Source organism: Chiloscyllium punctatum, chromosome 38, assembly GCF_047496795.1.
Source record: "Chiloscyllium punctatum isolate Juve2018m chromosome 38, sChiPun1.3, whole genome shotgun sequence".
Taxonomy (NCBI): domain Eukaryota; kingdom Metazoa; phylum Chordata; class Chondrichthyes; order Orectolobiformes; family Hemiscylliidae; genus Chiloscyllium; species Chiloscyllium punctatum.
In genome coordinates, this window is record NC_092776.1 from 16849546 (window position 1) to 16867572 (window position 18027).

Genomic DNA, 18027 nt, shown 5'->3' on the forward strand with positions numbered 1-18027 from the left:
GTATGTACAAATAGTAGTGTTGTTTGGGTATATCTCTACTTTTCTTTTTAAAAAAGAGCAAATCCGGTCAGGGCTTTCTTTTCCTGTTTTATTATTGGTAACGATCTGATCTAAACGATGCTCATGGACGGTTGGGATGTGTGTTTTCAATTTCTAAGTTATACCAAAGGATGGGTGGGGTACTTAACTTTTTTTTCAAGATTTCTTTGTTCACATTGTTATTCCATGGTGTATTTTCTTTCTTTGCTGCTTGTGTTTGTGATGCAGCTCTAGCTAGGAGGAGGGAAAATGGTTGGGACGGCCAGATACCTACTTATGGGCAGTTCAGGTATTTAAATGCCCAGGCTGCTGTATTGGCAGTGGGATGGGAAGTTGGAGTTTGGGATTGTAGATGACCCCTTTTGGCAGAGGGTGAGTTCCCCTATTCAGCACCACAGGCACTTTATATGTTGATTTGTTTTTTGGTTTTTGTTGTATATAGTCTTTGACAGTTTTGTAGGTTTGTTAGCTGTAGTGGTCTTTGTTTATATAGCTTTTGTATTCGATGGATCTTGCGACAATAAGGCTTGGCAATTTGTAATTTGAGTTCCTCCTCTCTGGACTCGCAGAAGGTTATGGCTAATGACTTGATTAAATGGTGTACCTGGAACATCAAGGGGAGTCACTCACCAATTAAGAGGAAAAGGGTCCTCTCGAGTCTTAAAAAAGGAAAAGGTGGACATTGCTTTATTACAGGAGACACACTTGGATGATAAGGAGCATTTGGAACTACAGCAGAATGGCTATGGTCAGATTTACTTTTCATCTTTTAATACCAGAAATAGGGGAGTGGCTATATTAGTTAGGAGGAATCTCCCAATTAAGTTACAAGAGTGTGTTAAAGACACACAGGGAGGTTTGTAATCCTCAAAGCCCTGATAAACGGGGAGGAATATGGTGTTTTAAATATTGATTGTCCTCTGGCCCATCCCCTCAAATTTCTGGTAGATGCGTTCTCTACATTGATCAGACTCAAGTGGTTGTATTATAGGGGGAGATTTTACTTGTCTTATGGACCCCACATAGACAGGTTGCCCAAAGGCACCATGATGCCCTCTGTACAAACTAAATAATTAGTGGATCTGTGTGTGGAGTTAGGGTTGGTGGATGTCTGGAGGTGTCTCCGCCCGATAGAAAAGGATTTAACATTTTATTCCAATCCACACAGATGTTACACCAGGATTGATATTTTTTTCTGACTCCTGTAGCAACCCTGGACTTGGTGGCATCTTGAATAATTGGTAATATTACCAACTCTGATCATGCTCCAATGTACCTGTTGGTTAAGATTAAGGACGCTATAGTGGGCCTGAGGCACTGGTGAATGAATCCCTTTATCCTTAAGGATAATAATTTTGTGAAGTACTTCTCCTAAGAATTTCAGGCATTCCTAGACATTATGTCAGGCTCAGTTTGTAGCCCATCCATCCTTTGGGAAATTGCCAAAGCCTATGCCAGAGGGTTAGTTATCTCCTACTCTGCCAGTAGGAAATGGCAGAAAGGTAAGCAGCAACGTCTCCTTGAATCACGATTGAAGGCAGCTGAGAAGGCATATTTTGGCAGGCCCTCATTGGCCAAGCTACAGAGAATTACAGCGCTGCAGCCTTCATTGAATTCCGTGCTCATGCAGACAGAAAAGGAGCTTACTTTTGCAAAACAAAGCTTGTATGAGCATGGTGACAAACTTGGCAAGTACCTAGCATATCTTGCCAGGAAAAAGAGTGCCCCTCAAGCCATCATGTCGATTAGGGAAGGGTCGGGGAACTTAACGTGTGATTCTAAAAAGATTAATGCGGTATTCCAGAGATTTTACTCTGAAAAAAAAACCCATCTGAGGGTTGTGAGGAGGGGTGGGCCAAGATGGAGTCCTTTTTCAAGGGTCTGGAGCTCCTGGACTTGACCCCTGAACAAGAGTCTTTTCTCAATGCCCCCTTTTCAGAGCAAAAGGTGCAGGAGGCTGTGAAGCAGCTTTAGAGTGGAAAGGTGCCCAATACTGTTGGACGTCCCAACGAATTCTATAAGGAATTTAAAAGCATTTGTCAGGCCCGATGCTCAACATGTTAAATGACTCAAAAAGTCATGATCAGCTCCTGCCATCTCTAAGAGAGGCCAATATTTCACTTATTCTTAACAAAGGGAAGGTCCCAGAGGGCTGTGCTTCTTACAGGCCCATTTCACTCTTAAATATTGACTTTAAAATCCTCTCTAAGACACTTGCGTTAGGCTGGAAACTGTGTTACCTTCTATTGTTAAAGAGAACCAGAAGGGCTTCATAAAGGGCCGCAGATCCTCCAATAATGTTAGGAGGCTGCTTAATGTAATTCAAGCGTGTCAGTAACAGTCAATACAAGGATTGGCAATTTCTCTAAATGCAGAGAAGGCATTTGATCGAGTTGAGTGGCTGTACCTTTTTTAATATTCTAGAGGGGTTTGGCTTGGACAAAGCCTTTATATGGTGGGTAAAGGCTCTCTACAGTGACACTCTCGCTGCGATCATCACCAATGGGCACGATCAAGCAATTTTAGCATTTTTAGGGGTAGGCAACAGGGCTTTTTACATTGGTGATTGAACTGTTGGGGGAGGCCATTTGTAGGGATCCCAATATATTGGCTCCAGAAGTGGGGTCAAACTCACATAAGATTTTGTTGTACGTGGATGATGTCCTCATTTTTCTTCAAATCCAACAGTTTTGGTGCCTCGCCTGATACAATGCATCAACTTATTTGGCACCTTTCCGAGGTACAAGATTAATTTTGCAAAATCAGAGGCTATGCTAGGTCTTGTGGGCAAATCTCAATTCCCATTTAAGTGGTGACGGGGGGTTTTATGTATTTGGGCATATTCATCACTCCAGTTAGAGTCATAGAGATGTACAGCACAGAAACAAACCCTTCAGTCCAACTTGTCCATGTCGACCAAGTATCCCAACCCAATCTAGTCCCATCCGGCCCATATCCCTCCAAACCCTTCCTATTCATATACCCATCCAGGTGCCTTTTAAATGTTGCAATTGTACCAGCCTTCACCACTTCCTCTGGCAGCCCATTCCACACATACACCACCCTCTGTGTAAAAAAGGTGCCCCTTAGGTCTCTTTTATATCTTTTTCCTCTCACTCTAAACCTATGCCCTATAGTTCTGGACTCCCCCACCCCAGGAAAAAGACCTTGTCTATTTATCCTATCCATGGCCCTCATGATTTTATAAACCTCTATAAGGTCACCCCTCAGCCTCCGATGCTACAGGGAAAACAGCTCTAGCCTATTTAACCTCTCCCTATAGCTCAAATCCTCCAACCCTGGCAACATCCTTTTAAATCTTTTCTGAACCCTTTCAAGTTTCACACCATCTTTCCGATTGGAAGGAGACCAGAATTTCACACAATATTCCAGCAGTGACCTAACCAAAGTCCTGTACAGCTGCAACATGACCTCCCAACTCCTGTATTCAATACTCTGACCAATTAAGGAAAGCATACCAAATGCCTTCTTCACTATACTATCTACCTGTGACTCTACTTTCAAGGAGATATGAACTTGCACTCCAAGGTCTCTTTATTCAGCAACACTCCTCAGCACCTTACAATTAAGTGTATAAGTCCTGCTAAGATTTGCTTTCCCAAAACGCAGCACCTCGCATTTACCTAAGTTAAACTCCATCTGCCACTCCTCAGCCCATTGGCCCATCTGATCAAGATCCTGTTGTAGTCCAAGGTAAAGTTCTTCGCTGTCCACTACACCTCCAATTTTGATGTCATCTACAAACTTACAAACTATACCTCTTCAGCTCACATCCAAATCATTTATATAAATGACAAAAAGTCATGGACCCAGCACCGATCCTTGTGACACTCCACTGGTCACAGGCCTCCAGTCTGAAGAACAACCTTCCACCACCACTCTATGTCTTCTATCTTTGAGCCAGTTCTGTATCCAAATGGCTAGTTCTCCCTGTATTCAATGAGTTTTTGGTTGGCTGTTTAAAGCTAATTCTGTTCAATTATTCGACAAAATCAAACAAGACCTTCAAAGATGGAAGGCGCTTCCAGTCTCATGGTTAGGTCAGGTAGCTCTTATTAAGATGAATATTCTCCCCTGTTTGTTTTACCCTATACAGATGCTCCCCCTGATTTTTGATAAGTAAATGTTCAGGAGACTGAACAGCTGGTTCAGCTCTTTTATTCGGCATTGTAAGCGGCCCCTTATTAAGTTAGCTAAATTAGTTAGAAAACTAATTGCCTCACAGACTCCCAGACATGGACTCCTGGATCTCCCGGACATTAAAAACTATCAACTTAGCTCGTTTCTTTCTTACGTGAGTGATTGGGCTTGTGGGGACGCTCTTTCAATATGGTTAGATATCAAAACCTCCCAGGCAAGGTGCCCCCTTACTACTTTACTGTTTTTGGACAAAATCAGGACAATTAAGTTATCAATACTGTTAAAGCCATGAGGGCAATTTGACAGAGGGAAGGCAATAATTGCAAAACATCTTTTCTTATACTTATAGTGGGTATGCTGGATTTTCAACCGGGGATATTGAATTCAGGATTCAAACATTGGGCAGCTAGGGGTGTGTCTTAATGATGTGTTTTGATCAGTTAGTACGGAATTACGTGCTATCTAGCAAGGAGCTCTTTCGTTGCTTTTCAAGTTAGGGATTTTATTCAAAAAAAGTCTACACTTTTGACTGATCCCTACAAATCCAACATAGAGAGGAGGGTGCTTAGTGCTATGAGTACACTTTCTGTCAGCACTTTATATCATCGGGGGGTGGCCCCTCAGATGAGTTCGATTGACTTTGCAGGGTGTGGGAGAGAGAGCTAGGTGTTGAAGTCTCCTCAGAGGCAGGGTAAGATATTTGGGAAAACGCAAGAAAGATATCAATTTGCAATGGGACCCATGCTTTACAGTTGAAGATTCTCCACAGGGTCCACTTGGCTCTGGATCATTTGTCAAAATTTAAACCAGTGGTATCTTCAACATTCCCCAAGTGTAGAGTTAGTACACTCTTACCCATTGTCTCTGGTCCTGTGGTAGGCTTCAAACATACTGGAGCACTGTGGCAGGTGCAATGGAGGGGATTTTGAGTGTAAGTGTGGAGAAGGACTTGGGTTCTCTTCTTCTTGGCCTGCCCAGTGTATTCCCTGTAGATGCACATAAGAAAAGATTTTCCAACATCCTCATTTTCTGCACAAAAAAGAATAACTTGTAAGGTTGAGAAACCCCCGGGCCTGTCTGATTGGCATAAGATTGCTATGGAGCATATCCCCTTGGATTTTCTTACAAGTATGGTACACCACAAAATTGAGAATTTCTGTAAGACATTTTTGGACTACCTGTACACAAATTTGTCTGCCACACTAATAATGGATTTTATATAGCCATAATGATTGTGCTTTACAAGTCTAATATCCAGAGGGGGGGAGCTGCGAATGTATGAATATGTGAAAACTAATGCTGTCTATATTCAAGAGTTAGTGTTTTGTTTTGCTGAGCTCTATTATTATTGTTATTTATTAGGTTGTTGTTAGTTATTATTTGTTTAGTTAACTGGTTAGTTGGGTTTTTAAAATATATCTTTATATATATTTATACATTTGTATGAGGGTAATGAGGATTTTTAATTTTTTTGTGTTCTTTCCTTGTATTGTTTTGAATTGCATTGTTTTATATTTGTTGCAATATTAAAAAATCAATTTTTCAATAAAAGTATATTTTTATAAAAAGGTTTCCTGGAATTTGTTTTAAGAACTCTGTGCCTCAACCCTTTTATTTCTGCATGGGTCAACAATCTGCTTTTCTACCTCCCTCTGACTTTGTTGGTGTAAGATATGATCCTAGCAACGTAATTGTCTTTTTTTGGTTCCTCAGTTCAACCCACTTGGCTTCATTTGATGCTTTTTCTAGCAGATTATCCCTCCTCAGGGGGAAGAAGAGACAAGTCAAAATGAAGTGCCACAAATAGCAATGATATTAAAGATCAGGGAAGCTGTTCTTTTATTGATGCTGGTTAATGGATACACTTTGGCTCTGAGTTCCATTTTGAAATAGCTCTATTTGAAAATAATGCTAGAGGATTCCTTACACTTAACTGATGGGTTCATGGGGCCTCAGTTTGTTCTCAAATTCCAAACTGCATTTCCTCAATACCCTCATAGTAAGAATTGACCAGGATTTTGTTTTGAAACCTTCAAGTTAGCAAAAATGCCCAATATTCTGATTTAAGAGAGTGTGCTACCTATGGACCTTAGATCACACTATATTTGTTAACCTATTTATGGGATGTGTGCATCACAGTCAGCATTTATTACCCATTCCTAATTGCCCTCCAAAAGGTGGTGGTGAATGACTGTCATGAGCTATGGTATTATAGAAACACAATGGCTTGAAAGGGTAAACTGTGAGAATCATTTCCATTACTTGGTTAGTCAGAGTCACATGGATTAGATTAGAAGAAACCGGAGCACCCAGAGGAAATCCACACAGACATGGGGAGAATGTGCAAACTCCACACAGACAGTTGCCCAAGGTGGGACATGTACATTGGCTAAATCCTTGGTCAATCTATACAAAACACATTAGTGAATATCACTGAACCAAGTACAGTTTAACCCTTATTTACTGTTTCTCAGCTTGACAGAGGGACTGAATCCCACATGAATAGGTAAGATTCAGAACCCTCACTCCAACAGTCATGACTGATCAAAGTTCAATACAAATATTCTCAATAGGAATATCCAGTTCAGAGCTAACATTACCATTAAAAGATCTGACTTGGAATAATTCCAACTTTCTGACGAACAACTTACAAACCAACAAAGTAGGAACCTTCTGAGTTCTGCTAATGACTACTTTCCACCTTTTCTCTGGAATATCTAAATTAATTTTATTTTCTGTGCTCAGAAACTAAGTGAACAGGGAACAAAGGAGACACAAAGTAGTGATGTGAAATACTAAAGTCTGGACTTCACACTTATAGTTCAGTCTCAGAATACTCACTGAAGCACAATCCAGTTACATGCAGCACAGATGGTCGCATTTGTGCAATGAATGTTTCTATGACTCTAAGGGTCTTCACAAAGGGAAGATAAGGCTGACAAATAAAACAGATCTACAAATATGTCTGTTGTTTATAAGAAACTGCTCTGGAGTATCTTGTAATCTTCAGCAGCCTTTGTACATTTCAACACAACTTCTCGCTAAATATAGTTTTTAAATGGATTCCACTTGTCCCTCAGGCTCTCAGTCAAAATAATTCTGTTTCATAGATTGTGAAGTGCAATAGCTATATAAAAATTGCCAGACAGAATGCAGAGAAAGTAACTGGCAGCCTCTGCAATACACAGATAGTACATCCAGGCATGAGCTAACCAAAATACTCAAACCCTGCTCTGACAAATGCTCTTTATTTTGCCATTGTTTGGTGTTCCACACACATTAATCACCCTGTGAATTCTCGGACAGATCGTCAATTACTGAGCAATTGGTGCTGTGGACTGACATTCACTGCTGACATTGTCGATGGTGCTTTACATGGTATCTAACCTGTGCTGTTCTTCATCCTTCAGGGGATGAGATTCAGTGGCTAGATTGTTGGTCATCCCTAATTTTTCTTAGGAAGGTAGTAGTTAGCAACCTTTTCGAAATGTTACAATTTTTGTGGTGTAGGGACACTCACAATGATGTTAGGTAGAGTCCAGACTTTTGACGCAGTTAACACTGTAACAATGGCACTTCAGTTCCAAATCAGGATGGTGCATGTCTTGGAGGGGAACTTGCAGCTGTTGGTTTTCCCATGCCCTTGTCTTTCTAGGTCGTAGAAGACATAGGTTAGAATGTGCTGTCAGAGAAGCCTCGATGAGTGAAAGAAGTACGTCTTGTCTATGGCATACACTGCAACTCAACAAAGAGAGTGCATCACAGCTACAGAAACGAAGGATGTTGAGGAAGGTTTGTCTACTGATCAGTATGGGTGGAAGTTAGGAACAGCAAGGGAACAGCCACCGCATTGGCAGCTTTATAAAGACCACCTAATAGCAGTAGAGAGATTGAAGATCTCATAGGCGAGCAGATTCTGGAAAAATGCAAAAGTAGCAGGGTTGTTGTTATGGGTGATTTCAAATTTCCCAATATCGACTGGAACCTCCTAAGTGCAGATGGTTTGGATGCAGCCATTTTTCTCAGGTGTGTTCAGGAGGGTTTCCTTACTCAGTATGTAGACAGACCGACGAGGGGAGAGGCCATTTTGGATTTGGTGTTCTGCCATGAGCCAGGGCAGGTGTCAGATCTTCGGGTGGGAGAGCACTTCGGTGAAAGTGATCACAACTGCCTCACATTTAGCATAGCCTTGGAGAGTGCAAGGAGCAGTTAGCGAGGGAAGATATTTAATTGGGGAAAAGGAAATTATGACACTATCAGACAGTAGTTGTGAAGTACAGACAAGGAACAATTGGTCCACAGAAAGGGCACAGCAGACATGTGGAGACTATTTAAGGAGCAGTTGTTGCAAGTGATGCACAAATTTGTTCCTCTGAGACAGGTAAGAAGGGGGAAGATTAAGGAACCTTGGATGACGAGAACAGAGGAACTTCCCGTCAAAAGGAAGAAGGCAGCTTACGTAAGGTGGAGGAAGCAAGGATCTACCACAGCTTTAGAGGATTACAGGCTTGCTAGAAAGGAGCTCAGAATTGGACTGAGAAGAGCCAGGAGAGGGCACGAAAATGGCTTGGCAATAAGGATTAGGGAGAACCCAAAGGCATTTTACTCATACGTGAGGAATAAGAGAATGATCAGGGAGAAGGTAGGGCCGATCAGGGATAGCGTAGGGAACTTGTGCATGGAGTCTGAGCTGATAGGGGAAGCCCTAAATGAGTTTTTTTGCTTCGGTTTTCACCAAGGAAAAGGACCTTGTTGTGAATGAGAACTTTGAGGAGCTGGGATACAGTCTTGACCAGACCAAGATTGATGAAGTTGATGTGCAAGAAATTTTGGAAAACATTAAGATTGATAAGTCCCCAGGGCCAGACCAGATTTTTCCCAGGCTGCTCCAGGAAGCGAGAAAGGAGGTTGCTAAGCCACTGGCGAGAATATTTGCCTCCTCACTCTCCACAGGAGTCATACCGGAGGATTGGAAGGAGGCGAATGTTGATCCTCTTTTCAAAAAGGGTAATAGGGAAATCCCTGGCAATTACAGACCAGTCAGTCTTACGTCTGTGGTCAGCAAAGTTTTGGAAAGAATTCTTAGGGATTGGATTTATGACTATTTGGCAAAGCATGGTGTGATTAAAGGCAGTCAGCATGGCTTTGTGAGGGGCAGGTCAGGCCTCAAATCTTATTTGAGTTCTTTGAGGAGGTGTCAAGACAGTTCAATGACAGTCGATCAGTGAATGTGGTGTATATGGACTTCAGCAAGGCATTTGATAGGGTTCCCCATGGTAGGCTCATTCATAAAGTCAGGAAATATGGGATACAGTAAGACTTGGCTATCTGGATTCAGAATTGGCGAGCTGACAGAAGGCAGAGAGTGGTTGTAGATGTGAAGCATTCTGCCTGGAGGTCAGTGTTGTAGTTTTTATAAATGACTTGGATGAGGAGGTTGAGGGGTGGGTTAGCAAATTTGCAGATGACACTAAGGTTGGAGGTGTCATCGATAGTATAGAGGGCTACTGCAGGCTGCAGCGCAACATAGACAGGATGCAGAGCTGGGCTGAGAAATGGCAGATGGAGTTCAACCTGGATAAATGCGAAGTGATGCATTTTGGAAGGTCGAACTCGAATGCTGAATATAGGATTAAAGACAGGATTCTTGGCAGTGTGGAGGAACAGAGGGATCTGGGTGTGCAAGTACATAGATCCCTCAAAGTTGCCAGCCAAGTGGATAGGATTGTTAAGAAAGCATATGGTGTTTTGGCTTTTGTTAACAGGGGGATCGAGTTTAAGAGCCCCGAGGTTTTGCTGCAGCTCTACAAGTCCCTGGTGAGACCACACTTGGAATATTGTGTCCAGTTCTGGTCGCCCTACTATAGGAAAGATACAGAGGCTTTGGAGAGGGTGCAAAGAAGGTTTACTAGGATGCTGCCTGGACTGGAGGGCTTGCCTTATGAAGAAAGGTTGAATAAGCTCGGACTTTTCTCTCTGGAGGGGAGGAAGAGACCTGATCGAGGTGTACAAAATAATGAGAGGAATAGATAGAATCAATAGCCGGTGACATTTCCCCAGGGCAGGATTGACTGGTACGAGAAGTCATAATTTGAAGACATTAGGAGGAAGGTATAAAGGAGACGTCAGAGGTAGGTTCTTTATGCAGAGAGTTCTGAATGCTTGGAATGCGTTGCCAGCTGTGGTGGTGGAAGCAGAGTCATTGGGGACATTTAAGCGACTACTGGACATGTTTATGGATAGCAGCGACTTGAGGGGTGTGTAGGTTAAGTTACTATATTTGACATTAGGATTAAATCTCAGGACAACATCGTGGGCCAAAGGGCCTGTTCTGTGCTGTACTTTTCTATGTTCAATGCTCTAAAGGTGGTTATTTAATGTAATGGTGGGCTGTCATCAAGCAGCTGGTTTTGTTTGTGAAGTTGGCCAACTTCCAACTTGTGACTTCAAATTTAGGTTTCTCACTCCTTTTCTCCATCATTAATCTGAACTTTATGATACAACAATTGTAGTTACACTCCACAGTCAGGATAGGCCATTCATTTTGTTTTATATTCACTTTTTGGATATAGACATTGCTGGCTGACCCTGTATGTATTGCCCCTCCATAGCACCCCATGAGTAGGTGGTGGTTAGCTACCTCTTGAGCCACTACTGTAGGTAGACTGAAACTGCCATTAGGGAGCATATTCCTAGAGGGTATTCCCGCTCTTTTGTCCATGTTTGAACCAAAGCTGTAATGAGATCAGGACTGATTGGCCCAGGCAGAACCCAAACTGAGCATCAGTGAGCAGGTTACTGCTAATCAGGTGTTGCCCAATAACACTGATGATCACACCTTTACTGATGATCGAGAGTATATTGATGGAGTAGTAATTGGCCGGGTTGGATTTGTCCTGCTTTTTGCATACAGGACATACCTCAGCAATTTTCCACATTGTTGGGTAGATGTCTCCAGGGACTCGAGTTCTTTTTCAGTCTTGGGTGACTGTCTGTGTGGAGTTTGCATGTTCTCCCTGTGTCTGCGAGGGTTTCTGCTGGGTGCTCCTCCCAGCAGTTTCCTCCCACAGTCAAATCATATATAAGTTAGATAAATTGGCCATGCTAAATTGCCCTGCAGTATCCAAGGATGTAAAGGCTAGGTGGATTAGTCACAGTAAATGCAGGAATAGGGTGGAGGGTTAGGTCCAAGTGAGATGCTTTTTGGAGAATTGTGCAGACTCAATGGGCTAAATGGCCTCTTTCTGCACTATAAGGATTCGATGATATGGCAAACTGTTCTGTTACCTCTCATACCACTTCCTTAAACACTTGAAATGCAAAATGGCATCCATTCTTTGAAAAACCAGTCTTTCTGGTATATCGTGCTGATTGTGTTCTCACCCCGTCCAGGACATCCACTATTTCCACTTCTATTAATATATTGTTTGCAGCCCACTCTTTAGTAAACATCAATAAAGTACTCATTAATATTCTGGCCTTGCCATGTGCTCTAAGGCTATATGAACCTAGCCAGTTTTGAGAAGATTTGTAGCTCAGGTTGAGGTTCTGGATTAGGTTTGCTCGCTGAGCTGGAAGATACGTTTTCAGACGTTTCGTCACCATACTAGGTAACATAAACAGTGAGCCTCTAGATGAAGCACTGGTGGCATGGCCTGCTTTATAAGCTTATGTTTCCTTGGGTCGGTGATGTCATTTCCTGTGGTGATGTCATTTATTTTTTTTCTCAGAGATGGTAAATGGGATCCAAGTCAATGTGTTTGTTAATAGAGTTCCGGTTAGAATGCCTTGCTTCTAGGAATTCTTGTGTGTGTTTCTGTTTGGCTTGTCCTAGGATGGATGTGTTGTCCCAGTCAAAGTAGTGTCCTTCCTCATCTGTATGTAAGGATACGAGTAAGAGGTTGGTCATGTCTTTTTGTGGCTAATGTGGTATTTGTTACAGTTCTTGCAAAGTATTTTGTAAATGACATTAGTTTTGCTTGTTGTCTGTATAGGGTCTTACAAGTTCATGAGCTGCTGTTTTAGTGTTTTGGTGGGTTTGTGGGCTACCATGATGTCAAGAGGTCTGAGTAGTCTGGCAGTCATTTCCGAGATGTCTTTGATGTAGGGGAGAGTGGCTAGGGTTTCTGCACATGTCTGCTTGTTGGGGTTTGTTGCTGAGAAATCGGCAGATTGTGTTCATTGGGTGCCCGTTCTTTCTGAATACACTGCATAGGTGATTTTCCTCTGCTCTGCGTAGTTCTTTTGTGCTGCAGTGTGTGGTGGCTCATTGAAATAATGTTCTAATGCAGTTTTGTTTGTGGGTATTGGGATGATTGCTTCTGTAGTTCAGTATTTGGTCAGTATGTGTTGTTTTCCTGTAGTTGCTGGTTTGAAGTTCCCCATTGGCTGTTCACTCTACTGCGATAACTAGGAATGGGAGTTTCTTGTTTGTTTTCCTCCTCTTTAGTGAATTTTATGCCAGTAAGGGTATTATTGATGGTCTTGAAGATTTCCTCTAACTTGTTTTGCTTATTGATAACAAAGGTGTCAACTGCGTAGCGGACCCAAAGTTTGGATTGAATGGTTGGCAGAGCTGTTTGTTCAAGTCTCTGCATCACTGCAAAGTTCAAACCATGTCTATAGGAAAGTAACACATACTGACCAAATACTGAACTACAGAAGCAATCATCCCAATACCCACAAACGAAGCTGCATTAGGACATTATTTCAATAAGCCACCACACACTGCAGCACAGACAAACCACACAGAGCAGAGGAAAATCATCTAAACAGTGCATTCAAAAAGAACGGGTACCTAATGAACACAGTCCGCTGATTTCTCAGCAACAAACCCAAACAAGCAGACAAAACACGTCCAGAAACCCTAGCCACTCTCCCCTACATCAAAGACATCTCGGAAATGACTGCCAGACTACTCAGACCTCTTGGCATCATGGTAGCCCACAAACCCACCATAACACTAAAACAGCAGCTCATGAACTTGAAAGACCCTATACAGACAACAAGCAAAACTAATGTCATTTACAAAATACTTTGCAAGAACTGTAACAAATACCACACTGGACAAACAAGCAGAAAATTAGCCACAAAAAGACGTGACCCACTCTCACTAGTATCCTTACATACAGATGAGGAAGGACACCACTTCGACTGGGACAATGCATCCATCTTAGGACAAGCCAAACAGAAACGCGCACAAGGATTCCTAAAAGCATGGCATTCCAACTGGAACTCTATCAACAAACACATTAACTTGGATCCCATTTACCACCCTCTGAGGAAAAAACAAAAGACATCACCACAAGAAATAACATTCCTGATGCAAGGAAACCTAAACACATAAATAGAACACGGACCATGCCACCAGCGCTTCATCTGGAGGCTCACCAATGATGTTACCTAGTATGGTGATGAAACATCTGAAAACGAACCTTCCAACTCAGCGGGCAAACCTACATCCAGATATATGAACCTCTTTGTTCCTAATAAAACTCATATTATGTCCTACTTTCCAGTTTCTATTTAACCGCTGGTGGATTTTGTGCTCCATTTAGTTCACAGTCTTTCTATTCTTGTATTCTCTGTACGTGGTTGGTAGCTCCTCGTTACAAATCAGCTGTTGCAGTTTAATCTGTATTTCATCTGTCATTTTACCCTGGGTAGGTGCCGTTTCATCCCAGTGAAATTGGCCCTCTTCCAACTTATCACTTCAAACTTAAGTTTTCCATTATTCTTCTCCATTATTTATTTAAACTTTGTGAAAAAGCAATCATTCTTAGCTAGGTGATTCTCTCAAGACGCTTGGTCAACTTCCAATATCATCAATTAAAAATCACATAACACCAGATAATAGTCCAACAGGTTTATTTGAAAGTAAAAGCTCTTGGAGAGCTGCTCCTTCATCAGGTAGCTAGCTGCCTGATGAAGGAGCAGTGCTCAGAAAGCTGATACTTTTAAATAAACCTGTTGGGACTATAACCTGGTGTTGGGTGATTTTTAACTTTGTCCACCCCAATATCATCAGATCCAGCAACGACTCTTTCACCTTTGAGTCAAGAAAATGTTGAATGATCTGGTCTTTTGATAAGTCTATTCTCAAAAATCCTCCCCATCCTTACTCTTTATTCTAACACGGTTCAAATATTGATAATTGTGTAAAGTCCTCCAATTTGTTTATTTAGCACATGCAAACTCCTGAACCATGCAATAGCTTCCTCATTTGCTAAGTTTAAGGTGACTAGTTTGTCACTTGGTCTGCAAAAGGGGACACTGCTCAGTAACTTACAGTATTATTTGTGTTTATTCACAAGCACATAAAGAATTCATGCTGAGGTTCCAGGGGTTGGATTTGGCTGTGCAAGGGTCCTGGCCTACCCTGAACCTCTTTAGTTGGGTGCACCCTCAATGTAGTAATTGCCATTCAACAAATGAAGCTTGTCACAAAAATAAATACTTGAGTGAATGACCATGACTCCCATTCTTTGATTCAAAGGATGCCTACTTAGGTCAATTTTTCTCAGGAAGTTGTTCCAATTGGGGTCTCCCAATATCTCCATTCCATAGTTCTTGCAAACCTCTGTGACTTCCCCATAGATTTGTCTCTCTCTTTCATTATTTGAATGCCTAATGAATCCCCTAGTGGCATAGTATTATCCTTCTTGCTGTTCAACTTGAATTAAATGGATTCTGTTCTTGCCTCCTAAAAAGACATCTTTTTATGACATTGCAATGTCTTCACAAATCACAAATTTCAGCCCAGCTTCCTTTTGCCTCACCACAGCACTTTGTGTCCGTGAACATTAAGCATCTGATCATTCATCATTTTAAATCACCATTTCCATCACGTCATATTCCTGCACAGCTATTTGTGTTTGCAAGTCACCAAACTTATTCATCACAATTGGTGCATTTGTACAGACGCACCAATGCAGATAAGTGGGAGATTTTACCATCATGTTGCTTACTTGTCGTCTCAGGCAATCCCTTGGGATCAAGACCCCGTAAGAAATATAAACAGGCCATTCAGCTACTCAAGCCTGCTCCGCTATTCAATAGGATCATGGGGATTGACATTCCTCACATCCCCTTTCCACATAATCCTTGATCAAAAATCTATCTACCTCTGCCTTAAACATACACAAGGATTCTTACTCTCCAGATTTCTGTGGTAAAGTTCCAAAGGCTGTCAACCCTCTGAGAGAAGAAATTTCACATCATCTCAGTCTTAACTTAGTGCCCCTTTATTCTGAGACCATGCTCTCTGGTCCTAGACTCTACCATGAGGGGAAACATCCCGTCATCATTTACCTGCCAAGCTTCTTAAGGATCCTATATGTTTCAATGAGATCAGCTCTCAATCTTCAAAACTCCACTGAGTAAAGTCCCTGCCTGTTTAGTCTTTGCTCCTAAGACAATCCCTGCACACAAGGATCATCCTAATGAATGTCTCTGAACAGCCTCCAATTAATTAATAACTTGCCTTAAATAAAGGGACCAAAACTGCATAGACTACTCTAGATGTGGTCTCTAGATGTACTCTAAATGGAATGGAGATACAGGAAGACTTCCCTACTCTTATACTCCAATGCCTTTAAAATGAAGGTCAACATTGCATTAGCCTTTCTGATTATTTGTTGCACCTTTGTGCTGGCTTTCTGTATTTTGTGCACAAGTATCAAGGATGACTCGTTTCCACTCTGGTATTGTGGGTGTGAGGTGACAAAATAGTCCAACGCTGGAACCACACCCTCTATCACAGGAGGAATGGTTTTAACATGCTCCTTCTGCTTTTCATCTGGATTTGTTGGAGATGGTCATCTCCTTTATGGATGTGTCACCTCCAAATTAGGACACTCTTGGGCTAAAGATTCCCTCGAGTCAGTGGGGATGTAGCACTGTCTTACGGAGGCTTTGAAGACATTCTTGAAGTGTTTCCTCTGTCTGTACCTGTACACCAAGCTTTGTCACGGCCAGTGTTTAGCAGGAGGGCAATGTAGAGAGTAATTTACCCTGTATCCAACATAGTCCTGCAACTGCCCTAGTAGTGTTTGATGGAATCTTTGGTAACACTGAACCAGATTTTAACTGCTTCTTGGCAGTGTTCATGCCTTCAACTGCCAAGCTGAGATCTGAAATTCACTCCCTCAACCACTCTGCATTCTCCATCAATTTGCTCTTTTAAGACATTGCTCCCACTTTGATGTAGCTTTTGTCATCTGCCCTAATTCCACTTTGTGATGTTCCTGTGAAGCACCTTGGCGCATTCATTTCATAAAAGAAATGTTCAGGTCATTAAGAACTGGAACAATATGTGAAATCCTTAATTACACCAGAACACATCAAAGCTTTCATTTAAAAATATATTTTTTTCATTTTTCTTATAGTAAACAACTTCATTCCAATTTTATTATTCAGCAAAAGATTTAACAAACTGGTGAAAAATATCTAAAAACTTTTCTGAACAGTTCAAAAAATGCACAAGGTTCTCTAAACAAAGGCAAAAGGCCCTAGTGTTGATATCAGCTCCAATCACTGCAAATAACTTGTGTTACTGCAGTCTCATTATCACCAATCTGTATCAGATGTGACATCACAGCAGGCAGTAAAAAGATATGACATCACAGTGGTCAATACTAGAACATCCCAGCAGTCAGTGATAACATGTGACATTATAATGGTCAGCAGTAGTGTGTCACAGTTGGTCAAGAGGTGACATTACTATGGTTCTAAGTTAGTAGTGGTCATTGTCAGGATCTAATATAACAGCTCGTTTCAATGAACAATGACACTGTGTGCAGTTAAAAGCTGTCTGATAATATTGGTGTCACATACAAATATTTTAAGTAACCTACAGTAGTGCAAGCTCAGCAGGATGCAAAACTACAGGCACATAAACAGCTGCAGAGTATGAACAGGAGTACAAGGCTCAGCGAATAAGATTAAGGTAACCAACAGGATGTAATGTTTTGCCAAATTACAGTAGTGATCCCCAAGCGGCCATCCTTTCAAAGCTGGCCCTGCAGACTCTAACCCCAGTGACTCTGGAGCTGATCAGTGCAAATTCCAAGTAGACCACAGAACATGTGTTCCTTTCCATTATGTTTGATGCCAAATCAACACCAGTCACATTACTGTTTGATAATGGGAGAGAATCCACCATCATTTCTGAGATCGCACGAGTCCATAGTGTAGAATGAGTAAACCATCCTGAAACATAGTAAAGACAAAAGGGTTATCCATTAAAAGGCTTTGTCCCGATTTCCCCTCCCCCATAGCAATGCGAATGAGCAATATTATAAACGATGCTTATCCTATCAGCTTGCGGCCCCGAGCCAGAAACAATCCCCTCACAGAAATCTACAATCAACAGAGCAAATATTATCTGTGCTACTGGTAAAAGACAAAGTTAAAACAAATTCTCAATTAGTGCCTATCATTTATGTTTGTGCATTGCCATCACTCAATATACAATACAGAGTCTAGGAGAAAGGCAGGACTGCAGATGTTGGAGATCAGAGTCCAAAAGCATGGTGCTGGAAAAGCACAGCAGGTCAGGCAGCATCCGAAGAGCAGGAAAATCGATGTTTTGGGCATATGCCCTTCATCAGGGCTTATGCCCAAAACATCGACTCTCCTGCTCCTCGGATGCTGCCTGACCTGCTGTGCTTTTCCAGCACCACATTCTTGACTTTTTCCTCATATCTTAATTTGCTACACCATAGAGACCTGTGTTACTCAATTTCGATGGCACATTAGGATGAGCAGGGAGCAACTGGAGTAAGGAATTCTAAAAATGAGTGCCTTAAAACCTGCTTTCTTGATCAA

The 18027-nt window shown here is 41.7% G+C and overlaps 1 protein-coding gene across 2 annotated transcripts in view; it reads right to left on the minus strand.

The window, feature by feature from the left end:
• Positions 1 to 16587: 16587 nt before the first annotated feature.
• pcgf6 (polycomb group ring finger 6) overlaps positions 16588 to 18027 on the minus strand; it is a 90812-nt gene continuing 89372 nt past the window's right edge. For both annotated transcript variants that reach the window (XM_072557295.1, XM_072557294.1), the window contains exon 10: positions 16588 to 17409. In XM_072557295.1, coding sequence (XP_072413396.1) covers positions 17362 to 17409 — 48 coding nt within the window. In that variant the 3' untranslated portion in view covers positions 16588 to 17361. The remainder of the gene's footprint in view (positions 17410 to 18027) is intronic.